The 25,182-nt window shown below is 56.1% G+C and overlaps 1 protein-coding gene across 2 annotated transcripts in view; it reads left to right on the top strand.

Moving 5' to 3' along the window:
* The first annotated feature begins 202 nt into the window (after positions 1 to 202).
* The window catches only part of Kif26a (kinesin family member 26A), a 34,105-nt gene continuing 9,125 nt past the window's right edge, over positions 203 to 25,182 (top strand). For both annotated transcript variants that reach the window (XM_075947787.1, XM_075947786.1), the window contains exons 1-5: positions 203 to 381; positions 696 to 938; positions 11,399 to 11,824; positions 17,553 to 17,743; positions 21,663 to 21,852. In XM_075947787.1, the coding sequence (XP_075803902.1) occupies positions 340 to 381; positions 696 to 938; positions 11,399 to 11,824; positions 17,553 to 17,743; positions 21,663 to 21,852 (1,092 nt within the window). In that variant the 5' untranslated portion in view covers positions 203 to 339. The remainder of the gene's footprint in view (positions 382 to 695; positions 939 to 11,398; positions 11,825 to 17,552; positions 17,744 to 21,662; positions 21,853 to 25,182) is intronic.

Genomic DNA, 25,182 nt, shown 5'->3' with positions numbered 1-25,182 from the left:
CTTCCCTCCCTCCCCGTCCGTACTCACCTAACAGGTTGGGGGTCCTAGCAGTGGGCGGGGCCGCAAGGAGGCGCAGGACCACCGCCCACCTGGCTCTACTCGGGGTGGGGGCGGTGCTCTGGTGTCCCGCCCCCTTCCCTCCCTCTACGGGCCTTGGCCCGCCCCCGCCCCCGCCCAGCCTGTCCCGGAGCAAGCCTGCGGCCGCCACAGCGCTCTCTCTTACCAGTCGCTTGCTCAACCAACTTCAGAGCAGGAGGCCGGGCCATGGGGGTGCCCCCGGGGCGGATCACGTAGCCACGGCGCCCCGAGAACCAACGCATCCTTTCCTGCGTCTGGGCCATGGTCGGCCGCGGAGCTTCCTTGTGTGCGGTGCAGCCCGCGGTATGCAAGACTGGGCAAGGAACGGGCGGAAGGGCCCGGCGGGCACCGGGTTCAGAGCCCGGGACAACAAGGATGCTCGAGGGATGCGCGGCGCCCTCTAGGGGTGGGGCCTGGAGCGAAGCGCTGCGGGGGACCCCTGAGCGTCTTGCTGGGGCTTCTTCGCCCGCCAGGGACCTCTGGCGTTGCACCCAGGGCAACTTTTATGAGAGCGTGGCTTTAGGGTCGTGAGAGGTCTGGAGTCGGCCGCGTGGAGTACTGCAGTAGCGCCTCCCGAAGGCTTGGGTTTACTGTTCCTTCTCCCGCACTCCCCGCAGGTAGCTGAGTGTGGCCTGGCTCGTGAGCCCCAGCCGCTTGAGGTATCACCGCGCAAGAGGTTGCCCGCCGGGCTCGACCAAGACCCATGCAGCAGCCGCCCTGCTCCGGAGGGCGCTGGGGCCAGCGCAGAGCAGGGCCACTCAGCTGGTGGAGGCGGTTGGTGCCGCCACTGCCACACGAAGCTCGTGGAGCTCAAACGACAGGCATGGAAGTTGGTCAGTGGCCCCGGGACTCCCCTTCGGGTAAGTGACTCTCCTTCAGGCCATGTTTCAGACAAAGCAGAGCTGGAATAAGGTAGAGTTTGGGGATGGAGCTTGGAGCGTGGCGGGTTCAACATGAGCCCACTTGTCTTACCCAGCTTCCCTGTCTGCAAGAGTGGATGTAGGGTGTAACCCACCCTGCTGCATGTCAGAGGGGGTTGGGTAGATTTCTTTCCTAGCTACAGATGTCCTGTATCTGGAGCCATACTGTGAGAGAGGGAGACTGACTTCACTCAGAGCAGGTCTTGGCATGGTGTGGCAGTTTGGGCACCTGGGCATTGACATGCCTGTATACAGAAGGCATTAAAGGAGAGAGTGGGCCTCTTTCTGCAACTGTGGGTGCCCCACAGTTGCCTAGGGTCTGTCGTGGGCCTGTGTCCTGCCCTGGATATCTGCTTCTTGGCCTAGGCCTTTCATGTGGGTAGTGACTACTGAGCCTCTGGGTTTGCCAGGCTTCAGCCTGACTGGCAAGTGCTGGTCGATGGGAGAGGAGTCTACTGGGCTTTCCGGCCAGGCCCCTCTTCTTGCCAGGCATGTAAAGAGCCGGAGCATTGTTCCAGGGAACAATGGTCCCTGGAAGTGTGCAAGGCAAGGGTGTGGGGGTCTCCACAGGAAGCCACTCCTGACCTTCAGCCTCCGTGAAGGAGGCCCTGGGAAGTGCCTGAAATCCCCGTCCAGTCCAAATACAGTCCTCCAAGCAGTGCTGTGCTTAGGGTGAGACCCAGAGTGCCCTTTGGGCCAGGGCAGATGTGGTGGATGCCTTCAGGTGTGTCTGTTCTGGGCACCTCCCCCATCCCTCCGGGCATCTGTAAAGAGCAGGAACATATCCTAGGGTGGGGGCTGGATCTGTGAGCCTGTATGGAGTGTGACGACCACGGGTGTTGTGTGGCTTTTGTCAATGGCGGCCAGCCTCTGCCATACTCTCTACCCAGACAGCCTGGTTCTTAGCTCCAGCTTGCAGCCTTGGCTGTGTGCAGCCTAGGCCCCCCGGCCGGCTGGCTGCTTACTGGTGGGTGGGCCTAGTAAAGAAAGCTGCAGCCATGGTAGTGAACTGGTAGAGCGGAGAGCCATCGATGGAGGGCTGTGGGCTCTTGCTGTAGACTCCGCTGTCCCTCTCCAAGCTGAGTGTGGCCTTTGATGCAGGCTGCTCCATACTCAGCGGAGGCTCACTTGTCCTGACTTGGGCCTGGTGGGCTGGCCAGGGCCCTGCAGGGCTTTGTGTGGCTTTGAGCCCCTCATCTCTGACTATGTGTTTCCTCTTGTCGCACAGGGTGCCCTCTATCTATTCTGGGAATACTATCTAACCTGTGGAGTTCTGTGCCCAGCACAGGAAGGCTCTGTCATCCATTTCTCTCCAGAGATAATTGAAAACCCTGGGGCACAGGTTGGACCCGTGGCCCAGTATTTCAATAGGTGCCATTGTTGTGTTACCAGTGTGTGGCGAGCCCTTCTCAGCAGGGAGCTGCAACCATAGCCCTCTGTTAACCACTGTGTGCACACACACACACCACATACACAGACCACACACACAGACATGCACACACTTATACACCACACACATACACACGCATGTACACCACACACAAACACACACACCACACACACAGACCACACACACACTGCACACACATATACACCACACATACACACACCCCACACACAGACACACACACACATAGACACCACACACACACACTGCGCACACATATACACCACACACACACACACCACATACACAGACCACATACACACAGACACGCGCACACATACCCATACACCCACCTGCACACACGGCCTGTTTTGAGGTGGGAGTTAGCCCACTGAAGGGCGGATGGGGGACCTTTGATCTTCACCTGTGGGTGAGCTCCAGTATCTCTATGCGCCAAGGTCAAGATGATGTTGAGAATTTAGGGTGGAGAGTTAGGATCCTCTGAGGGGTCTACTTCTTAATTTTGACCATGGGGAAAGGAGCTCTCCCATGAGGATAGCACTTTACAGTTTATAGAGGAGGCTGCCGGAATCTCACATCTATCTCTGTGGTTCTTAGAGCAGGCAGAAGGCCTGCTAGGCTCTCACTGCTGGTTGGAGATTGAGGGCCCAAGGACCCTCAGAGTCCTTGGCTTGGGTCTCTGTCTATTCTCAGTATTAAGGGAACTGTGGGGCCGTGGGGGCAGCCTGGTGGCATTCTAGCCATGCTGTGACTAAGAAAGGCTTGTCCCCGTTACCTTCCAGCCCACCTCTCAGGTGCACATAACAGTATGGGGTGAGCTCTGGCTCTGAGGTGGGCTCCACAGTCATCTTCACTGTGGGTCTTTGGGTGGTCATGGCCGTTGGGTGCTGCAGTTGGAACCCAGACTTTGGAAGCCCAGATGCCCTGCCATCACGCTGCTGTGGTCCCTTTCAGGTACTCCTGCCTGTGCGGCCTGTTTGGGACTCGGAGCACAGTGCCTTCCCCCTGAGAGCCAAAGCCCAGGTCCCCCAGCCCCATCTTTCTGTGTCTACATCTGCTGCAGTGAAGTGGCCACAAAGTTCCAGCAGATGATCCCTTTCCTTCCTCTCTACCCCAGTCCGGGGTGCCACCCCTCATCTCTATCCCAGTCTGGGGTGCCACCCTCACGCAGTAGCTCCGCTGTGTTATGAAGAGGTCTCAGTCGCATGGAAATGCTTATTAAACAACTGAGTGGCCAGACTTTTCCTCTCATACCTCATGGGTGATCACCCTGAGGGCTGCTGGGCTGCGTTCTGTCTGTATGTCCCTGGGTGACGCCTTCCCACACCCCCAGAGGAGGATGGTCCTTGTCCCCGATAAAGGATGTCTTGCTGTTGCTTAGAGAGGGTTGTTCCGAGGTGGTGATGCTTCCTGGGCTAGTGACATTCTTTCAGACTGTCAATACTGGAGCTGAATTAATGATTCCCCAACGGGAAAATGATTGACTCTCATTTAGGTCTAGCAGGCCTCCCGTTCATCCAGCCAGAGTTCCATCCCATTGCTTCCTGAGGCCCTTGTTCCTTTGCTGCGGCCTGTGGCTGCATCACTGGAGCAGTGAGCAAGGCTGCCAAAGGCTGGGTCTCTTGGTGCCTGTTCCTCCCATTCCCATCCAGCCCAGATCACATTGTCTTGGTTCTGGAGCCTCCACACCCATGGGAACCAGCCCTTGAGGGTCAGGCTCTGGTACCTTCCTGCCCTCCCTGTGGCTTGGCCTCAGTGCCGTGGTATGTGCTCACTCCATCATGACACTGTGGTGTGCCTTGGTCCTTTCTCACTGTATCACCTTCTACTTGGGCTGAGGGGAGGGGGGTCTGCAGGGGCACTCATGCTTTGGCTGCACAGCTCCTAGCTCTGATGGCATTGGAACTTGTGGGGAGGTAAGACCATGCTCCCCCACAACAGTTTGTGGCCCTGAGTGGTCTAGGACTGAGGCTGGTTCCTCTGATTCGGAAGCTGTTCCTTGGGATAGCTAGCGTTTTCCCCCACTCCTGTGGGCTGCCATCTTTGATGTTTGGAGCCAGGCCAGATAGGTGCCTGGGGCCATTCAGGGTGGGGCCCTGGCGTCAGCACTGGTTCCCAGCTGAGCCCAGGTGTCTGCTAGGGGAGGTGTGAGAGGGGCTGGTGCTCCCTGGGGCTGGCTGGCAGGGGATGAGGTGACTCAGCAGGGAGGTGTCTACTCCAGGCCCTGACTGTAGGTGCTCAGAGATCCAGGCTACTCTAGGGTTCAGCTGGGATCAGGAGGATCCTGGTAACGCCAGCATTCCCCTCCAACCTCTGCAGTTCCTCTCGTGCGTCTGTTCATTCAGGGTGGGGCAACGCATAGGTATATTACAGGGTCCACCCTGCCTGTTTTACTGCCTGTTGTTCCATGCATGGAGTGGAGGTGGCACTTGGGGAAGGACTTAGGCTTACGGGTGGGATTCTTTGTCCTCAGAACTTCTGTTGGGGCAGTATTGGAATGGCTGTTGTGCACGTCTGGGGTCCAGTAGAAGCTTCATGTCTAAAGAGGTGTGTGTGTGTCTTTCATACATAGAGCTAACAAACAAGAGCTGAGTAATCCATGTCCTCACTCCCCTCTCCTGAGCTGAGTAATGTGGGGTCAGGGGGGTTATGTCGGACTCCCCTGCTCTTTGAGTGGTGGCTCCGGCAAACTGAAGGGCCTTGGAATGGTTTGGAGTAGGTAGGGTTTTCTGAAACTTCCCTCTGGTGTCCTGAAAGTACCTTGTAAGCAGAAGTCAGGGGAGCTGGTTCTTGTCTTAAACAGCAGTGAAGGCCTAGCTCTCCTTCACTTCGGCCTGCCAGGAAGCTCACGATAGCTGTTCCACTCCAGACAACCAACCTCATGGGACTGTTCTCTTAAGGAGAGTGGTCGTTCCTGTGTAGTCACTTCGGACTCTATCTTAGTCACATCGTTTTGTTTTTAGTTTACGTTGTGTAGCTCCTGGAAGCTACCACACGCTCTTTGTGCTAAGGCCTGGAGTAAGTAAGTGGGACCTCAACGCGGAGCATGCCTTGGCGTTATTTAAATAATTAAAGTTATTTAATAACTTCACCGTTTATTTGGTTGATGGAATGGGAAACTTGAGCAGTGCTGGGCAAGTGGGCATGACTGGCCTGGCCCCGTGGGCTCCTGCTGGCAGCCAGGTGGGTGGTCTGGTCTCTCTGCTCTGCTGCTGAGTTTAGTCTCTCCCTCCTGCTGGAGTAAGCAGTGGGCAAGGGGAGCCTGCGGCAGGAACCAGAGGCCGTAGTTTTTCATCTGCTCCTACAGGGCCCAAACTGGAGTCACCATTGTTCCTTGTGGTTTGGGACCCTTGCAGGGTCTCATTGTAGTGCAGATGAATGCACCCTATCCTTCTGGACAGCGGCTCTTAGATGCGAACCTCTGTGGTCAGGAGGCCGAAGGCTGGTTGTTAGGCATCTGGTGCCCGGTGAGAGGCCCCCAGCCTAGTCTCGTTCCTGCCCTGTGGTGGCATCCTGCTGGGAGAGGGCATGGGCGTGCTTCACAGGTCACTGTTAGCAAATTTATAGTCGTGTGTGGCCCAGGGCCAGGCCTGGTGCTGACTGGGTCTGGATTTAGATGGATGCTTCTACAGAATGCTTGCTTTGACCTCTGACTCCGGCCACAGGGTCAGCCCGAGCTGCTTCCTGTTTCCTGGGTGGAGCGTGCCACGCTAGATCTTATGTCAGGGGCTTGGGCTGCTGGGTAGGCTCCTCTCCATCCTGTTGCTCCAGCTCATGGCCCCAGCCCAGCTCTGCCTCCCGGAGGCCATGAATTCCTTCCTGTTGGAACCCCAGAGACTGTCCTGAAGCCAACTCTGTTTTTGTTCTTAGTGTAACCCTAAGGCCTGTCTTTCTCTTGTCTGCCTCTCCTCCTTTGTCCCCACTCCTACCTCCACAGGAGGAAGCGTACAGAAAGGTCTGGCTCTTGCTTTTTGATCCCAGACCCAGAAATCTGATAGACATGAGGCAGAGGTGGGGGTCCCTTAAAAGGTGGCCAGCCAGGAGATGGGAAGGGGTGAGGCCTGGGAGTGGGGACCCTAGGGTTGGAGCTTTAGGCTGTGTGGCCTGAGGTAAGTGCCTCAGTTTCTTCGGTTTTCCTAAGGAGGGCATTTTCTTGGTGGATATCTGTACTGATAGAGGTGGATGGAAGGGCTTTGTCTGGTGGTGGCTGTTGGGTTCCGGATGATACCAGGTGCCTAGCCTGAGTGCTGGATGGGCAGAGAGGGCGCTGGGCCTGTCTGGCAGGAGGGTTGGCTGGGCTTGATGCTATGGTAGGGCATCTCCTATGTGGTCAGGATCCCTCTTTTTCTATAGGTACCCTAAGACCTGCTGGGGAGAAGAGCTGGGTGGGTGGGAAGGCCAGAGCACTCCAGCTGGTCTCCTGGTACTGGAGGCCAGGACCAGCATGCAGGCTAAAGACTTCTAGCGTGCAGGCACCTAGGTCACTCTTCCTGTGTAGTCAGGGAGGAGATGGAGCAGGACACAGCTTGCTAAAGGCCACAAGGCTGGTTGAGCTCCTCCTCTGCGTTCTCCTCCCGGCTGTGTTCTTGAGCAAAGTGCCGAGGGCCTGGAGGCCAGCTCCAGGCACGTGAGGCCAGCTCCGGGCACGCGAGGCCTGTGGCATCTGCAGAAAAGAGTCAGACCTGTAGGATGGTACAAGGGCAGCCAGAGACCCGGCATCAGACTGTGGGAGGGGTTTGCCCAGGCTCATGTAGAGACTGCCAGCACTGGCAGATAGGGCTGGGAACCATAAGGTGGCAGTTCCTCAGGGTGACATGGACAGAGCTGCTCAGGCCCTGGGGCCATGGCTGGAATTTGGGTTGTCCCTAGAATTCTTTGCTGAGAGCTGGATATATGCCCATAGAAAGGGAAATATGCCTGTGACCCAATCCAGGACTCTGAAACAGCCCCTGTTGGAGGGAGGGTAATAGATGGGGGCTCCTCTGTGGCCTTCTGCAGGAGTCTGTGGGCTTCTGCAGGAGTCTGCCCACAGACTGGAGAGAGGCAGGGCCCTGATTCTGCACACATGCCCTTCCAGTTGGTTACTGGTGAGTTTTGGCTTCTTTGTTGCTCACCTGTCTGCAGAGGCCCAGCTCTCCCAGCTTCAGGAGGGGATGTACCCTAACCTGACAGTGTGAACCTGATACAGCCTCAGGGGATGCTTGGCTGCCTCATGGTCCAGTGGGGAAACTGAGGCATGGGGTTTTGTGCTTTGTCTGGTGGAGGCAAAGTGTATATTTTACGCCCTTTCAGGTGGGGTCCTGATTAGCCACTGTGTCCCCACAGCTGAGGCGATTGGTGCTCCCCAGGTCTCTAGCAACCCCTGGGGGTTCTTCGTAGAAAACAGGACAGCTATTGAGGGAGAGACTCTCAATGGGTGAGTCTGTCCTGAGTCACCCAGCTGGACTGTTCCTGGCACGGGGCTATGGGTGCGTGCTGGTCAGTGCTGGGTGGGCTGGGCTATAGGTCGATAAGATGGAGAGCCCAGCCAGACCTCTGGTGAGGTCCCTGGGAGGGTGGGGGACCAGGGCAGCCTGGGTGTGCCTGCCAGTTTCCAGGCTGGAAAATTGAGCCCTGAACCACCCTGCCAGGCTGCACGAGACACAGGAATGTCCTCAACAGCAAGCCACTGGGAATCCCTTCCTGGACCTGTTGTCATCTCCGGAAACAGTTGCTGTACAGGGTCATAGCCCAGAATGCTTTGTTTGGGAAGGAAGGGAGGTTGAGGTAGCAGGTACTGTAGTCATGGGGTCCTCATGTCTGCTCCCTCCCGCATTCTTGTGGCAGTGCAGTGCGGGGAGGGGAGAGTGTGGGGAGGGGAGAGCCAGGGTGTCAGGCATAAAGGGACTCTAAGCCTATTTGGCTTCTCACTGGGCCTCCCATGGGTGCCGGGATTCCCTTTGTAGAGATGGATGGTCTCACATGGCAAGCAAAGGCCTCTGTTTCTGTGGCAGGAACTGGAAGCAGGGTCCTCCAGTCTCCCAGTGACTGGGGAAGGTTCAGTCTGTTTTCCCTGACCCCTGGGCGGAGCTTGGCAGTGCTGAAGCCTGGGCACTGCCTTCCATCCTCACAGGAGAAAATGGAAGGATTACTTAAGGCAATTTACAGACCCTAGAAACAAAATAAAAACCGAAAAGTCATCATTTTTTAAACAGGGAGGTGCCCTAAAACCCGCCGTGTGATGGGTGGGTTGTGCACAGTGCTAAATTGAATCAAATTAAGAAAAATACTTTCCAAACACAAGTAAAATATCTGTTTAATTAGCCTATAAAGCGGAAATTAAAAGTAATATTTTGCAGTGGAGTAATTACTGTCTGTCTGAAAGCAATGTGTTTCAGAGGTAACAGGACCAGGGGCTGGGGCTTCTGAATTTAATCCTGAACCTGGGCCCAGGGACCCCAGGGGCTTGAGCCCCCAGACACAGTGCGCTGCTCCGGTGGGTGGGAAAAGAAGTCTGGCCAGGGCAGAGAGGGTCCTGGCATTTCCTCCTGGGCTCCCCCTCTGTGCTGAGCTTCTTACAGCTAAAGGAAGTTCAAGCCAGCAGGGTTTGCTGGTGGCTGCTGAGGGGGCAGGGCAGGGGAATCTGGTGGCCTGCTGCAAAGCCTTTGTCTGGTCTGAGGGCCTTGCAGGGAACAGCAGGCTTGTGTGGGGTGGGGCGGGGAGCCCCCTCTTCAGAGCCCTGACTGTACTATAGAAAGCCGGTCTCTGTTCAGCCTCCTCTAGTCTCCCAGCTAGTCCCTAAAACAAGGAGGTCTTGGGTCTCTCCGGAGTGGGCTGTGTGGTTCCGAATGAATGACCCAGCTGCATGACACAGTGGTTCTGCTTTTTGTGGACCTCAGTGCTGTGTTGTGATTCCCACCGACCCCTGCAGGTTAGCGTGTTCGAGCAGCTTGTCCCCCAGCAGTCTGCCACTCTCTTGTGAGATCAGGACTGGAAAGGTGGCCCTGGCTTTTAGCTGGGCCCAACTCTCAGTTTCTCCCCCAAGGGCTGGGATGGTGAGGGGACCAAAATGCTGACTTGGCTGCATGCTGGCCCACTAGGGGCTTGTGCAGCAAGGCCTGGGGTGCAGGGCAACTGTTGGGAACTAGGTACCTTGTCTGAGATGCCTGGGGCTGACTGCATGGCTGAGCAATGGAGACCTGAGCAGGATGGCCCATCTCTGGTCACCCCCAGTGACTGGATGGACCTCCTCTGCCCCTGAGCAGCCAGACTTCCCTCCTGCTCTTTGCAAAACTGTGTTGGGGGCTAGGACACCCTCTTCTCTTGGTCCTGTCCTTCACCTTTCATTCTTGTCTCCTGCTGTGGGGGGAAAGGGGATCATTTCAGAGGCTGAGACAGGCAGAGGCCTCCAGGCCTGTTCAGAGGGCCCAGAACAAAGGGTAGCTGGGCCTGGATTCTAAGCTGGAGCTGGGCGGCCTCTTTCAAGCTGAGCTAATGGCTGCAACAGGCCACACTTCCTTCCCTCTGCAGCCTCCTGCTGAGTGGAAAATTAATGCTTGAGAGCCAGACTGGAAACAGGCCTGGCCACCCTCGGCCTGGGGCTGGGTCGTTGGCTGGGATCACCCCACCCCTACCCCCACCCGCGGTTCATCTCTGGAGGCCTCTCTTGCCCCTGAAGGCTCCCTGGTGAAATCCGGGGGCATCAGCTAATAGGGACTTGGTCTGCCAGGCACTTCTGGGCCTGGAAACCGTCCAGAATTTATGGACTCGCCCATAAGTCAGGCAGCTGGCATGATGCTGGGCCTGGCAGAGGTCACTCTTTGATCTGCCGTGGGCTCTGGGCGGAAATGGGGTCAAAGAAGAAATATCTTAGTCATGATAGTCCCCCTGCTTCTCACTCATTGGCTGTCTTGGCCACAGCCTTCAGTACTTCGAACCTCCTAGGCACAGGTGGGCAGAGGTGACCAGCCCCTGGGCACACTCAAGGAACAAGCATTTCTGGGATAAATGAGACACTTTGGGGGAGTGGCTGTCCTCAGCCCTCTCGTCTGAGAAATGGGTATATCTGGGGAGGCTGTGGTGACAGCTGTATTGGAGTCAGGTTTTGCAAGGAAACCCTTGGGGGCCTGGGTTCTATTGTGGCCAACTTAGTGTAAGGAACTGCCTGAAAGTGGGCAGAAGGAGGCCAAGCTGGAGCTGATGGAGTGGACCGCGGAGAAATGATCCCAGGCTCTCATCACGGTGACATCTGTAGGCAGGCTAATATTTGTTGAAGGGGCTATGATGCTTGGGGCTGGCCCAGGAGACCAAGGGAATTGGCTCAGGACAGTGTTTCGCCTCTAGTGAGGTTACTCTGAGACCAGTCCCTTCCCGTCTCTCTGTGGGAGTAGCGCCCCCACAGAGGGTGGCAAGTCTCTTCTGGGAGGTATTGCCTCCTCTAGGTGGGGTTCTTATCCTCCTGACTTACAGCCTGCTTGAGATCCCTGGGCACCCCTAGCTCGGGAAAATGAACGATGCTGTCCCCAACTATCAGGGCAGGGATGAGCACCCTCACTCTGCAGACTGCCGAGTGACCCATCCACAGTAGTACCGTATTTCCTTGTGCTCCTAGGTACTCCCAAGGCCAGCTAGAGACTGCAAAGACAGGGATAGGGTTTGAGCCCCTGCTCCAGAGAATCTTGGGAAGGGGGAACCCTGGAAGCTACTTCTCGCTAGTCTCCTGCCAGGCCTTGGACCAGTGCCTTTACCCACAAGCTGGTTGTCAGGGAGCTACAAACGCATCTTATTAGTCGTGAACCAGCATGGTTAATGATGGTGAGGCGGTGGGTTGGCTGTCGGGGGCACAGGGAACCTCCTATTAACTCTGACAATTACCTTCCCGCTGGGCTCATGCAGATGAAATAGTTTGGGCCATAATAACGTTACGGATGGTGTTGCACTGGCTCCCACATGAGCTCGAGCGATGGGCTCCCTGTGTACCTGGATGCTAACTGTTGTTCCTTGCTGTCCCCAGGACCCTTGCCTTTCTACCCTGATTCTTGACAAGCTCCCAGCGCCTGGCGTTCAGCCAGCGTGCCGCCCTGACACTGAGAGCCGCTGTGACGTATGCACCACGCACCTCCACCAGCTCACTCGGGAAGCCCTGCGCCTGTTACAGACCCCCGCCAGCCACGAGGACCCTGATGCTTCCCGAGGAGGCCTTGTGGCTCCCAGCCCTAGGGACCCACCTGGACCAGTGGGCCTTACAGGGAGGCAGCCCCCTGTGGGACCTGACAGGAGGAAGGCAACAGCTTGGCCACCCGGCCCCAGCGTCCAGGTGTCTGTGGCACCAGCAGGCCTTGGTGGAGCACTGAGCACAGTCACCATCCAGGCCCAGCAGTGCCTTGAGGGTGTGTGGAGCCTCTCAAGGGTCAACAGCTTCTTGCCGCCGACCTGCCTGGTGAGTGTTCTGGCTATGTGGGCTACTGGATCCCAGCTGACTTCCTTTTGGGCTCCTGACCACATCTGGGTGCTATGTAGCATGGTGTTGGTAGTGCAAACCCAGGAAACTCGGGGATCCCTTTGGCTAGCTTGCTTCTCAGATCATCTGTGACGCTGTAGGCTGATGGAGGAACCCAAGGTCTCCCGGGATGGCCCTCATCTGCTCATTTGGGCTTGGGTTTAAAGAGAGTGTCTTACCTTTGGGGAGCTGCCATGCAGGCTGTCCTCAGGGCCATAGAGCGGGGCCATAGATGGGGTGCCCCGTGGACGGATGACAGAGCCTGGAGTACACAGTGAGGCCCACAGTTGCTGGTACTGATCTTTATAAGTCGAAGGATGTCCTCCAAGCCTCCCCTCCTACCTGGCTCCCCTTAATCCAGACCTAAAGACCATGCCCAGGAGTGGCTGTCTGGGGCATTGCTTGCACAGGTGCTTCTCATCGTCTTTCCTAGAGTGTTCCCAACATCCCATGTCCCCAGCTTTCTACCTGGTTCAAGAAATCCAAGGGTGGAAGTCAAGAGAGCGGTGCCGGTAGCCTTGAGGTGCCCTTGGGTGCTGGAAGATGGGGCTCAGATTTTGGGAATATAAGAGATTATCTCTGGGCTTTGGGGAGGGAGGGCACCACAAGGGCACAGCCCCTCTACATGAGACCTGCTCGACTTAGCCCTTCTCCAGGAGCACCATGCTGAGAGCACAGCCACCTGCCCCTTGAGGACTTAGTCTGAGGGCCCTCGGTGCCTACCAGGGAGGGCAATGTACTTTGTATTGTTTGTCTGAGTTCCCCCAGTGACCGTAGTGGGATGGATCCTCTGGGGAAAGAAGGTAGAAATAGTTCTACCAGGAATGAGGTACTGGTAGCTTCTGGGGAAGAGGCAGGAGGAGGAGAGATGAAGGGGGCAGGGGCAGGCTGTTGTGGAGTGTGTGTAAATGGCTACATGGAGAAGCCCCCCTCTCCCCCAGTTGCTCCCTGGAGCCCTGATTGCAGAGGATCTGTGGGTCTTTCCAAGGAGTCGTGCTTCTGTGGTAGAGTTTCAGGTATGCATCCCAGGCAAACAACAGCCAACCATGCAGGCCTGGGAAGTTTGCAAAGTCTCTGGTGTGGGGTGTAGGCTCTTACCCTTGGTCTGTGTGTCCAGTGGCATTTCAAAGAGATTTGCTTAGGTGCAGAGGGACCCCAGAGCCACTGGGCAGTGTTTATACACGCTCCCATGTAAGGAAGATTCCTCCTGTTTTCTGACTCTAGGCATCTCTGAGGTAGGTAAAACTTGTTGGCTAGACTTGCTCTTGGATGTGCTGAGAATTCTGCCTCAAGCTGGAGCTGGTCCCTGGGGTTTGTTTAGGGGCTGATCTTTTGAGGCCGTCTATCCATCTTACCATAGTGAAGGGAGGCCAGCTGCTCTGTCTTCCTCAGGCTTTGACCCAACAGCTGGGCTGCCTGAGGAGTGGGGAACAGAACCCAGGTGTAGGGTACAGATGCTACTGACTCTTCAGGTGAATTAAGTAATTCCTAGAGGAAGTGGCATGGAGCTGGACCTCAAAGGAAGCCTCAGGTGATATGCTCAGACCTAAGACCCTGGTGGGAAGGGGTTTGGGTGGCCCCACAGATTTACTGGCCATTGCCTTATGCTTTGGTGTGGTGATGAGGACTGGGGAGGAAGCTGGGAGGGTCATTGGCCTCTAGTTAAGTAAACCTGACTGTGGCCTGCTTGTCATAAAATGTGGGCATTTAAGGCTCTCACTCTATTTCACGTGCACATTGATTGTGTTTGGGAAGGTGGGAATGGATTTATAATTAGAGAACAGTCTCGGCAATCAATAGGGAGATTATTAGAACCATAAATAGGACTTTAGGCTGCAGATGAGGCAATCTCCCCTGAAGCAGGGCATCAATCGCCGATGATCAAGTACCGCCTGGGTGCTCTGGTATTAAACACATCTGGAGAGATGCATTGTGAATTTGTTACAGATCGTAAGCAGTCTGATAGGGTTCCCACCGGTGGGAAAGGCAGCCTAGCCCCTGTCATACTGGGCTGAGGAGTGGAGGGCCAGGTCTGGGTTCCATGGGCGCTTTCACCTTGGCTGAGGTCAGCAGTAGAGGCTGGGGAAAGTGGTTGGCTCTGGCTGGACAGTTGGTCCTTAGAGGGGATGTTATGACCTGTGTGTGTCTTCATGGACTCCTGAAACCACAGGCAAGGCCTAGAACATTTTAGATGCTGTGGCTGAGAGCTACCCTGGTCCCTCCACTTGGGTGTTACTGTGGTGCAGCTGCCCACAGTCCCGAGTTCCAGTGCACAGCTATTGGCCTGCACAGCTTTAACCCAAGTCATAGCCACATCTCATTCGGGTTTGGAGCAGCCATGACAGGCTGTCCTCAGGGCACAGCGCAGGTGACATAAGCCTGCCCCATGGATGGGTGACAGAGCCTGGAGTACACAGTGAGGCACTGACATTTATAGGCTGAAGGATGTCCTCCAAACCTCCCCTCCCACCAGGGAGCCCTGTGTGAGCCTGGCTCCCCTTAACCCTTGATCAAAGAGGGTCCCTTTCCTGACCATTTTCCCTGTGGAGTATCCAGCCATTGCTCTTCAGCTCCTGGGGGACTATTCCTACTAGTCTTTCTAGGCCAGGGGTTCTCAATCTGTGGGTCGTGACCCGTTTGGGGTCGAAGGACCGTTTCACAGGGGTTTCCTAAGACCATCCTGCATATCAGATATTTACATCATGATTCAAAACAGTAGCAAAATTACAGTTATGAAGTAGCAACTTCGTAATGAATAATTTTATGGTTGGGGGTCACCACAACATGAGGAACTGGAAGGGTCACCATGTTAGGAAGGTTGAGAACCACCGCCCTAGACTGTCAGGTGGAGACACCAGTTCTGTAACAGATGAGGAGCACCTGTGTGTGTGGTTCTCCGGTGCCAGCCATGTGGCATGTTCCGCAATCAGAAGCCCTCGTGTTGGTCAAGAAACCTGTCGTTCTCTTGAAGCAAAAGCTGCAGGATAGGACTCACCTCCTGATCCCATAGTTAGATAGAGGTGGTTCAGTTGCCATCAGAGGGAGGCCTCAAGGAGCCAGGGTTCCCCACTTGGGGTGGTTGCATAGCACCGTTCTGGGTGTGCCTGCTGCCCGCCACTGCGAGCTGTTCAGGGTGCCTGCTGCCTGCCATTCATAGAGACCTGGAATGGCTCTTGGAGGGTGGAAGAGCTCCAGCTGGGCCTGAGCCTCCACGGACTCTTTCTAGTGTTGCTGACACCCTGTGTAGGCCTTATTTTACCCCCCACGTAGTGGGGGTTGGCAGGGTGGCCTCCTCTTCCATGTGAAGCCCAAGTGAAGCTCCTTCTGTGACAGGAGTGGGGACAATGGGCCTTGAAAGTGTAGGACTTTGCACCTTGTTGCCAGGCCGTGAGGCTCTGGGTGGTGAGATCAGAGGAGGGAGTCGCAGAGAGGTCCCACTAAAGATCTAACATTCTCTGCGGGACACTACTCCCTCAAGTGTAGCCTGCGCCTCCAGGTTGCTTCTCCAGTACCTCAGCGCCTGGTGGGTATTATAGGGGGAGGGGGTCCTAGAGGGCACTGTCCTTCACAGGCCAGAACCTTGCAGGTGCAGAGGTCGGCCCCAGAGGGCTGCTGCTGTGGGCTAGTCTGTGTTTCTTAAACTAGCCCGGTGTTCTGTAGAGGTCGGCTGACATTGGGTGACCACTTAGGTAGATTCTGCGATGTCTCACCTCTGTGTGGGTACAGGTGGAGTCAGGGCTCTGCTCGCTGTCCCTTGGCCAGTGCTGGCCTCATGCTCTCCTCTCTCCACGCTTTTCCTTTCGTTGCTGCTGTGTGCCTCCATCACACTTTCTGTTTGGCCGTCCGCCCACCTCCTCCCCATGTTGTGGTCCCCTTCTGCCCACACCACCGCTGCTCTGCACTTGCTTTGGGACGGCTTCTTTTGGCATGTCCGGGCTCTGCTTCTGGCAGGAGTTGGCAGTGGCTGTCCCGATGGACAGAGCCGTGTCATGGCAGCTGGTGGGACGGTGGAGCCAAGTCACGTGCGGGACTCCTGAGACAGGTCAGTGTGGGGAGGACCCGCGGTGCAGGTGGGTCAGCCGGTCAAAGGCCCTGGTGCCTTGGGAGATGCCCCAGGGTGGCTGGGCTTATGGGAGTGGGTAGAAGGGCTGTGTGGGGTGTGGGTCAGCCATTCCGGCCCCTGGGCCCCAGCACTGCCATCACAGAGTGCCGAGCTAACTGTAGGTACTGGGGGGCTGTGGGTTGGATACCCCTCCTCCCCCAGCCTGTCCAAGGGTTCCTGGCCCTGGGCTCTGGCTGCTGTGCCCAGTAGATCCTCAGCCAAATCCAGCTCTGTTCCGAAGGGCTCAGACCGCAGCTTTCAGCCTTGCAGCTTAAACATTTTTATGCTTTCCTGTGCCACTCTCCCAGCTAAGCAACCCAGTCTCTGTAGAAAACACAGTAAGTGCGGTGTGACCTGGAGAAGAAGGGGGCTGGCCAGGCTGGGTTCTGAGGCAGGTTTAGAGTGTAGTCCTATGTACCTCTACACCTATGGTCACGTGACTGATAAGGTGTCCAGCGCAGTGTCTGGTAAGCTATTCCAGGGCTGCCCTTTCCTTCTTGCAGGGGTAGTGGATACCGCTGGGGACTGAGAGGGTACTGGGCTTGAGCTGGCTGAAGACTTGGCCTGGGCTCTGGGCTTTTATAGGCAGAGAGAAAGAGTCTGTTCCTTCTCTTGGGGTGGGAGGGTGTTAGAAGCTTCAGGAGCTGAGTAGCTGAGGCCTTTCCTGTGAGGAGGGTAACTGCCCCATGTTAGTGCTGCCAGAGTGGCTTTTTCTACAGAGCTACCACACTGGACTCAGGGACTGCATCCTTTGAGAGACCTTAGGAATACTGAGTTCTGCCCAAGGTCCCCGGACCAGGCCTGTGCCCTCTGAGCCTGGGGATCCCAGGATCTGCCAGCCTGGGTACAGGCCATTTTGTTTGGTTGTTGACCTCCCGACTCAGGCTGAGTGGGAGGATATACTAGAGGATGAGGGGCCTGGAGTTTTCAGGAAGAGACCCGCTGCCTGTCCTACTTGGCTAGGGCTTGGGTCGCCTCCACCCCCAGAGCCCAAGGGACAGGTAAACATCACGTGGAAGCTGTCTTGGGAGCGTTTAATTACATCTATGCTCCATGACGAGGCCTCTCCCTTTCTAGAATTTATTTTAGCTAATTAGTTGGAAATGCCAGAGTTGTATTTCAGACAGTGGCGTGTCATCCGTTATCACATGGGGGGCAATTAGCGCTCATGCCAAATATTTATTGTGGTGTCTTGTATAATTGTACCTCTGGGTGATCCCAGATGGCCCAGGGATGTAGGGCAAAGGTCTGTCTACCTGACCTCTGTGGTCATTGCAGGCCTTGATGAGGGCTGCAGCGTCTGTCCCTGGTGGGGTCTGCCTTTTCCTCAGTGGCTGAGACAGACCCGTCACGTACCCTCAGCTGGGGAGATGGGTCACTGTAGGTTGTTTTGGGGACGAGGCCTCTCTTGCAGGGTCCCAGGCTCCCGGCTGTGATTTTTTTCCAGTCACACAGGCAGGATCTTGTAAGCATGCGGGTGGGATGAGGGTGAGTGAGAGTCCTCAGCCTGGGGCGGTGTCCCTCTGTCACCTGCTTGTTCCTCACTTGGATTTCTCCTTCTTCCAGGCTGAGGCAGCTGTGGCTGCTGTTGCAGTGGCTGACACAGTCCGAGACTGCCCCCCAGCAGCAGGCCCTGATGGTATGTCTAAGGCGTGGGGCCGAGGGGCAGCATGCACTTCAGCCTTGGTTACTCCAGCCCCAGTCCCCTCAGCAGGGGGTTCTACGGGCCCATCTGCTGCTGCCTCTTTCTTTATAAGGTATGTCCTCCGGGGTCACACGAGCCGCAGCATGTTGGGGGAATGGAGGCCCTGAGTTCTTGGTCCCTGGTGGCTTGTGGCATATTCTTGGAAGAACTGTGGCTCAGTCAGTCAAAGAGGGAAGACTGTGAGAACCATCGTACTGAGCAGCTCAGCTGAGGGCCTGGCTGGCCTCCCGGGGACCTTTCAGAGCTCAGGTGCATAGAAGTGACAGGGCTGTGACTTGACTCTTTCCCTCCAGGATGCCTAGCTTGAGGATGTGGGGTAGCGTGTCGGTCTGACCAAAGGGAACGGTGTACTTCAATGTGGGAGGTGGGAACAGGGCCCCCTCCCCAGCTTGGGCTCTGGGCCAAGGCAGAGCCTTTGGCTCTGTAGACCGAAGGCTGGAGTCCTGCTCTCCTCCAGCAGCCTGAGGAACAGGGATTACAGGATGTAATCGCCATAATGAGAGGTAATGGCAGCCAGCTGGGGGTCACTGTCCCATTAACAGCCCGCACGGGCGCTGATAAGCTTGTCTGTATCATGCTGGGCAGTGTGCAGAGGGCGTCTTATCAGCCTGGTCCGGGGGGACTGCAGGGCCTGATGGGGGGCGTGACGGGGCATGTGATTAGGGCCTTGTCGGTGCTGGCTGATGAGGGCCGTTGTGCCGTGCTGCGGTACCTCCTGTGACTGATGTGGCCTCAGTTGCCACCCCAATTAGGTGCAGAGAACCTGGCTAGGACCTTCCAGATGGGGACATGTACGAGTCCTTTTCAGCCTGCTTGGCAGCCTCCATGTAACAGCAGCAGACAGGATGGAGTCTGGGAGGCTGGGCACAAGGGGCGGGTAGCTGTCTGTCCTTACCCTGCTTACTTCTCACTTCAAGGATCTTTGCCTTGAGGATTTGGTGGCGTTTGGGGCAGCGACTCTCCTGGCATGGTACTTGTTAGGAGGTTTAGAAAGGTTCGGATCTCTTGAGAAGAGTTTATGTGGCTGCTGGTCTGGGCAGTGGCCAGCACCCTGATTCTGAGGCCCCCCAGGGCCTGAGGAGGGTCTTGACACCCAGAGTGTGGTGTGTTCCTCTCCCACGGACTCATTGGCTACCCTGCCCAGCAGCAGGCAGCAGGTGCTGGCTGCCTTTTGTCTCAACTCCTCTGCCTGAGCAGCACCCTGACCTTGGAAAGTTTCCATAGAAACAAAGAAGCAAGTGGACCTGGGTGGGGGCTGGTATCAGGTTTTCCCAGGCGGGGCGGGGGTGGGGAGCAGTACTGGCTTCCATTACTTCCAGTTTATAAGTCACCCTGAATCTCGGTGGCTTCCTGACCTGTTGAGGGCCGGGTTAAAGGTAGGTGTCCCAGGAGGGCTGAGATTGCTGGTGGGAGTTTTGAAACTGTGTGACCACTGCCTGGCATTGCGGACAAAGGGGAGGCACTTGTGGCCTTGGAGAGGGGCTTGCCCAGAGTGCACCAGGAGACAGTGGAACTTTGGCCTCACCCCACGGCCCTTGGCTCATCTTGAGTAGATGCTGTTCCTACCCTCATCCTCTGAACCTGAATGGGTAGCGTGACCCTTGCCCATCCTTGGGAGGTTTGCGTGATGGGAGAGGGGCTAACTAAGTCTTGAATCTTTGAAGGTGTCCTTGGATGGAGGCCTGATCAGAGCGCTGCCCTTGAGGGCCAGGGGTAGGGGGCTTCAGGGCCTGAGGAGGGGTCCACCAGGTGCATCTCAACAGTGGGTGGGCTCAACAGTTTAGGTTCTTAAATCTCATAGTCCTGGGGTGAGTCTGGGCTGCCCAGGCTGAACAACCAGCGCAAACCTAATTCAGTCACCTCTGAGTCATGTCTACAGTGAAGTACATTGGTCCCAAGGGGACCAGAGAACCCAGGCAGTAGAGTGACTTCCCCTCAGCTGAACCTGGGTGCTTAATCCCTGAGTGGATGTATGTCCCTGGTTAAGAAATTTGAGACCATACTCTGTGGGGGCTGCCATGACCTTGACACCCATGTTCTGAGCATCCTAATTGCTCTGCATCTCACAGCCTTCCCTCTCTGTGATGCTCTCATTAGCCCTGATCCTTCTGCCCTTGGTAAAGATGGGTTACCTCTGGTACCCAGAATCTAGGTATCTCAGGAACCTCTGCTGGGACAGGCATCTTTCAGGTAGTTGTGGGGCAGGGATTTCTGTCTGGTACTCAAGAGCTTCCTGGCCTCTGTGGAGCCCCAAGTTTCTTTCTGGACATTTGTTTGGGCCTAACTGGCAGAGGTGTAGAGGCTCCAAGCTGGGTTACCAGGAGGAAGGATTTGACAACATAGTCTCTTGCTTGCTCCAGCCTCCCTTGTAAGGCCCTCAGGTGACAGTGGCACAGCAGGCCCAGGGGAGCCCTAAGTGGCAGCTCCCTCCAGTCAGGTCTTAAGTCCCTTTAACTGTCTTGTAGGACCTACCCAGCTGGATGGCATAGCTCTTCCATTAGTTCCCAGCACTGGGCAGTACCAGGTAAGGGGCTTGTGACTGCCCTGCCTTGATTGTACCCAGAGATAATGGCTTTCTGAGGCAGGAAGGAGGCTTTTCCTCATGAGGCCGCTGGGGTGGAATCTCCCAGATAGTGGAGGAGGGAGGCGGAGAAAGCCCCTGAGGGATGCCTGGACAGTATAGCTCTGTCTGCTGTGGCCCTTCCCAGGCCCTGCCCATGTTCTTTGACCCAAGTGGGAGTACAGTTTGGGTTGTAGCTCAGGGATCCTTCTTGCCTTGGCCATTCATTCTTCAGTATACACAGTCTGGTAGGTGACAGCGTGGGCGTCCCTTGCCCACGTCTGGCTGCGTGTTTCTTCTGTGAAGGTGCTGAGAAACTGACAAACACTTCCTTGCAAGGCTCATTTGAGCTTTGCAAACACACAGGCTCAGGCAGATACCAGGCAAATGCTTAAGGCGCTGTGTGAGGTTCGAGTCTGCACCTCAGGGTGCAGGAGTCCTGGGCAGGAGCCCTCCACTCCCTACTGTGCCCTGGCTGCTGCACGGGGTACCCTACCACTGCGGCTCTGTTAAGGACTCCGCCATGCACCGTAGATTACTTTTATTTTCTGTGATGACACTGCACTAGGAAGAAGCTGTCCCTGGGGCCTCCTAAAAGACAACTCCTATTAAAGATGAGAGGATTTACCAGTGCACCAGCAGCGTGGTGGGAGGTGCCGAGGAGGGCCCAAGGCTCTGGGCTCTTGCATGTTGGGTCCTTCTGAGGAGGACAGAATGGACCTGGGAGGCCTACTGGGATGGGGAGAAGGAGCTGGGGCATTTGGGGATGTGGAGGAGGGGTGGACCTGGTTGGATAACTTCTCATCCATGAATCTTTCACCTGGCCCAAACCCGGGTCTTCCTTTGGAAAATGGTGACAGGCAGAGAGACTGGCTCCACCAGGGTCACCGTGGTGTGAATTTACAGTGGTGATGTTCTTGGGTTCCTGTACCAGAGGTGTGGGGCAGGGCCCTGTAGCTCTCATGAGCTCAGATATGGTAGAAGCCCGAGACGTGGCTAGAGGATTTTGCAGGGGAGGGTGTTGCAGGGCAGTGGGGACAACTGTTCCGTGGTCTGGGGCTGCAGGGAAACCCACTCCAGGACAGAGACCCGACCTTTGGGATGTATCCCTGGAATACGGTCAGCTTGAAGAAAGCGGTGGAGGGTTAGGAATGGAGACTACGACATCAGGGCTCACCCAGGGCAGAGTGCAGTCCTGTGTGGACATGGACCATCTGCTACCTGTCCTGCTGGGGTCCCAGGGTGGGACCCCACTCAGAAAAATGGAGTTCAGGTGTTGCAGCCGTAAGAATTTCTGGCTGTTTTCTCAGAGCGATTACCCGTATGGCTGATGCAGTCTGAGAGTGGGGCGGCCTGGTGTGGACAGACACAGGGACTCAGTGACGGGGTAATCCCTGCCTCTCCTCCGCAGGGCTGCCCAGAAGCTCAGCCTGGCCTCCAAGCGCAAGAAGCATCACCCACCACCCGCACCCACCACTCGTGGCACGTCTACCTACCCCACGGACTTCAGTGGCACGCTGCAGCTGTGGCCTCCCCCAGTGCCCCCCTGTCTGCTCAGGGCTGCCTCCAAGGCCAAGGAAAACCCCAGCAGCTTCGGAAAGGTAGATCCTACCTGAGGTCGGGTGGCCTGGGTATGGGAGGCCAGGGCTATCTATTAACATGTAGGAGATAGAGGGCCCCACCCCCTTCTCCAGTGCCACACTCGGACAGCTGATGGGGGAGCCTGAGCCCTGGAAGCAATGCCCCAAAGGGCACAGAGAGTGTGGAACTGGTGTGGGAGATGACGGGAAGAAGCTCGTCCCTCAGGTCCCAGGGGCATGTTCCAGGATAGCCATGTGGTGGGCATCTGGGCCTGGGATGGGAGCTGACCTGGAGAGTCTCATTCTTGCTTCCTCCCCCTTGAATGCTGCCTAGAGGTGGAAGGGGTGGGACCCCTCAGCTTTTCTGAGTCAGGGTATCCAGGCAGCTCAGCCAGATGGCTTCAGTTGGGGAAAGGGGTGTGGAGAGGGTGAGAGCCCTGTGTGGTTGGTGATGGGACAAGCTGGTTGGCTTCAGACCTTCTAAGAGTTCTGATTGGATTCCTATGATTGGTACCCTGTTGAGGGAGAAGTCCCTGTACCCCAGGCCCAGTGGGGTACCCTGTGGCAGGACTGTGCAGATGGTTGGGTAAAGAACCAGACTTTCACAACTATTGTGGGAAGGGGGTCCTGCTCTCTGGCACATACATTTCGCTGAGCCTCTGCCACTCCAAGGGTAATGTCCCTACCACACATCCTGAGAGTTATGGGGTCCCTTCTTGATTATGCCCAGCAACCATCCCTTGACTTGGCACCAGCCCTGCCAGCTCATGCCCTGTACTAGTAGTCAGCATTGGCTAGCGGGAGTAGACTCCTGAATAGGGACCAGAAAGGAAGCTCTGTGTTTGCAAGTCTTCCTTCCAGAAGGGAGGCCTCCTTCTGTGGCAGAGCCAGAGGAAGGAAGAGCCCTCTAGACAGGGCTGCCCAGACAGGCAGCTGCAGGCTAGTGGGAGGGTCTGGGGCTCCTTCAGGCCCAGCTGACTTCATTGTGCACCCTTTTAGCATTGCAGGCAGCCTTCCTTGCCTCTGCCTCCTCTCAGAATGCTAGTTGTGGCTGGAAGCCAGGCCTCCTGGCTCCTCCCTTCCCCTGGGATGGAGACACACCCCATGGTTTCCTCAAGGCAGTCTGCTGGAGGTGGCCTTTGTTGGGGTGGAGTGTGGAAAAGAGACTAGCCTGGGGTTGAGTGCAGACAGCATGTGGCATGGGAGCCACGAAGGTATTCGGTGTGGCCCGCAGGGCTGTGACAGCCCAGAGTGTCCTAGAGTAGGATCAGAACGTTTCTCAGATCTGGATGGACTTCCAGTTGTGGGGACCTGCTCCCGGTCCCAGGCCACTGCCTTGCAGTGGTGGGTTTCATTGGACAGCTTTACTGTCTGGGACCTGATGGGACCATTCTGTGAAGGTCTGTGTGTATACAGTTGTTCAGCTTCAGTGGACTGCGAACTGGGCGAAGGCAGCCTGCCTCTTTAAGGACAGTTACAGTTCTTAGAGACAGGTGACACCAGTCTCTGTGCCCTATTCTTTTGGGAGAAGGGGTGTCTCTGACCCCCACAACCTGTGCCTGCCGGTCCTTGACTGCCCCCACCTTTTACACTGGCAGTATTTAGTAGATGAAGCTGGTGGTATCGGGAGGAAAAAGGAGGGAGATTGGACCCAGGCCTGACTGATGAGCACCGAGCTCCTCTACCTGCCACAACTCCAGGATGGACAGGTGCTTCCCACTGACCAGGCCATCACTATTCTGGCTGTGTAGGTACAGAGCTAGGCTAGACCTGGAGAAGAATGGCTGAGCCTAGGGCCAGCCTGTTCACTGCCTGTCTGTCCATCTACTGTGGGGACAGTGTCTGCCGTGGGGACCGATGGGATAAGGAGTAAAAACTCCATTCTGGACATTAAAGCTCAGAACGGCAGTTGTTCTTTGCTGTCACTGTATTTTGGGGGCCTGCCAGGTCTCTGCTGACCCTGGATCACTCAGGGCTTTCCCCAGAGATGTCCTGGCCACCAGCCTGTTAACCAGCCCCTGTCCCCCGCACCTCTGTGCCCCTCCCCGGCTCCAGGTGTTATTAGCACTAATGTCATATCATCAGAAGTGCTTCCTGAAAGGCCTTTAATATTGCCACAGAAAAGAAGTTAGATCACATTCGGTGTCTGACATTAATGTGCTACTTAAGATAATTCATCATACCGTGGTATTAAAAAAGACATCTCTCTGGTGTTGGGTGCTGAGCGGCGCCCCTCCCCCTCCTCGGATTGGTCCACCTCTGGGGAGCTGGAAGCCCTGCTTTTATGTAAAATATGCTTCCCCTCCCCCCAGCTTCAGCGGCTTTGTGATATCTGCACATTTGGGGGGTGAGGATGCTCTTGTCTCCTGAGAGACCCTGTCATTTCCCTGAGGTAATGACAGGTTCTTTACAGCAGACAATGAAGGGGGGGGGCAGTAGGGGGCAGGCTGGACGAGGTGCCCTGCTCAATCCCCTCCCTGCCTGGAGACTCGGGATTAGTATCTGCTCAAGAGGCCTCAGGAGACATCAGAGCCAAATCGTAGCTTCTCCAGGCCTCTCCTCCCCACTAGGCACTCTCTCATATCTCCAGAACCCATTTGGTTCCTGAAGTGGTGAGGAGTTCACACTGGAAAAAAAATTGCCAAAAATTACCTGGAAGTGCACATTTTCGTCTGCTTTGCAGCAGCGTTTGGAAATGAAATCGTTTTGTTCCTGTCACCGGGGAATAAAAGAATCGATTCTCGCCTGATGGAGCCCAGGTTCTCAGTAGTACAATAGCCAAGTATTTCTCTGCTCCTCTCTCTCCCCAGAGGGTGGGACACTCCACTCCATGGGAGGCTCTGCATATCAATGTGCCCCTTGTCCACTGGGAGTGAGCCTGTGGGGCTCATGTAGACTGCCCCCCTAAACCAATTTTGCAGCATTATGTATCTGTCACTTACGATTAAATCCTTGAGAAATATTGGTTCTGAAATGAGTCCCTGGTAATTTGATTTACACCAATGTGGAATCACGGATTTCATTGGAGAGGGAAGGGCATGTCCTCCAGCCAAGGGGAGCCCTAACTCAGGGTGGCTATTGAGGAAATAGTGCCTGCTTGTCTCCCACCTTCCCCAACCTCCCTCTCTCCTGTCCATTGCTGCGCCTGTGGGCGTATCCATTCTCCACACAGGTTCTGGGGTGCTGCAGCGCAGCTTCCTTTGGCATCCTCATATCTTCCATTTCGTTTTCATGGAGGGTCTTGGGGTCCGTTGTTCCAGATCCTCTGGACCCTGGCTGGCATGGTCACTAGGCACAATGGAATCTCCTGTTTCCGCCATGGCCCAGGCTGACTAGCCGATAGCAGAACCC

This window comes from Microtus pennsylvanicus, chromosome 14 (genome assembly GCF_037038515.1).
Source record: "Microtus pennsylvanicus isolate mMicPen1 chromosome 14, mMicPen1.hap1, whole genome shotgun sequence".
NCBI classification, from domain to species: Eukaryota; Metazoa; Chordata; class Mammalia; order Rodentia; family Cricetidae; genus Microtus; species Microtus pennsylvanicus.
Note: the sequence above shows the minus strand (reverse complement) of the source record. Positions and strands in the feature narration are given on the sequence as shown.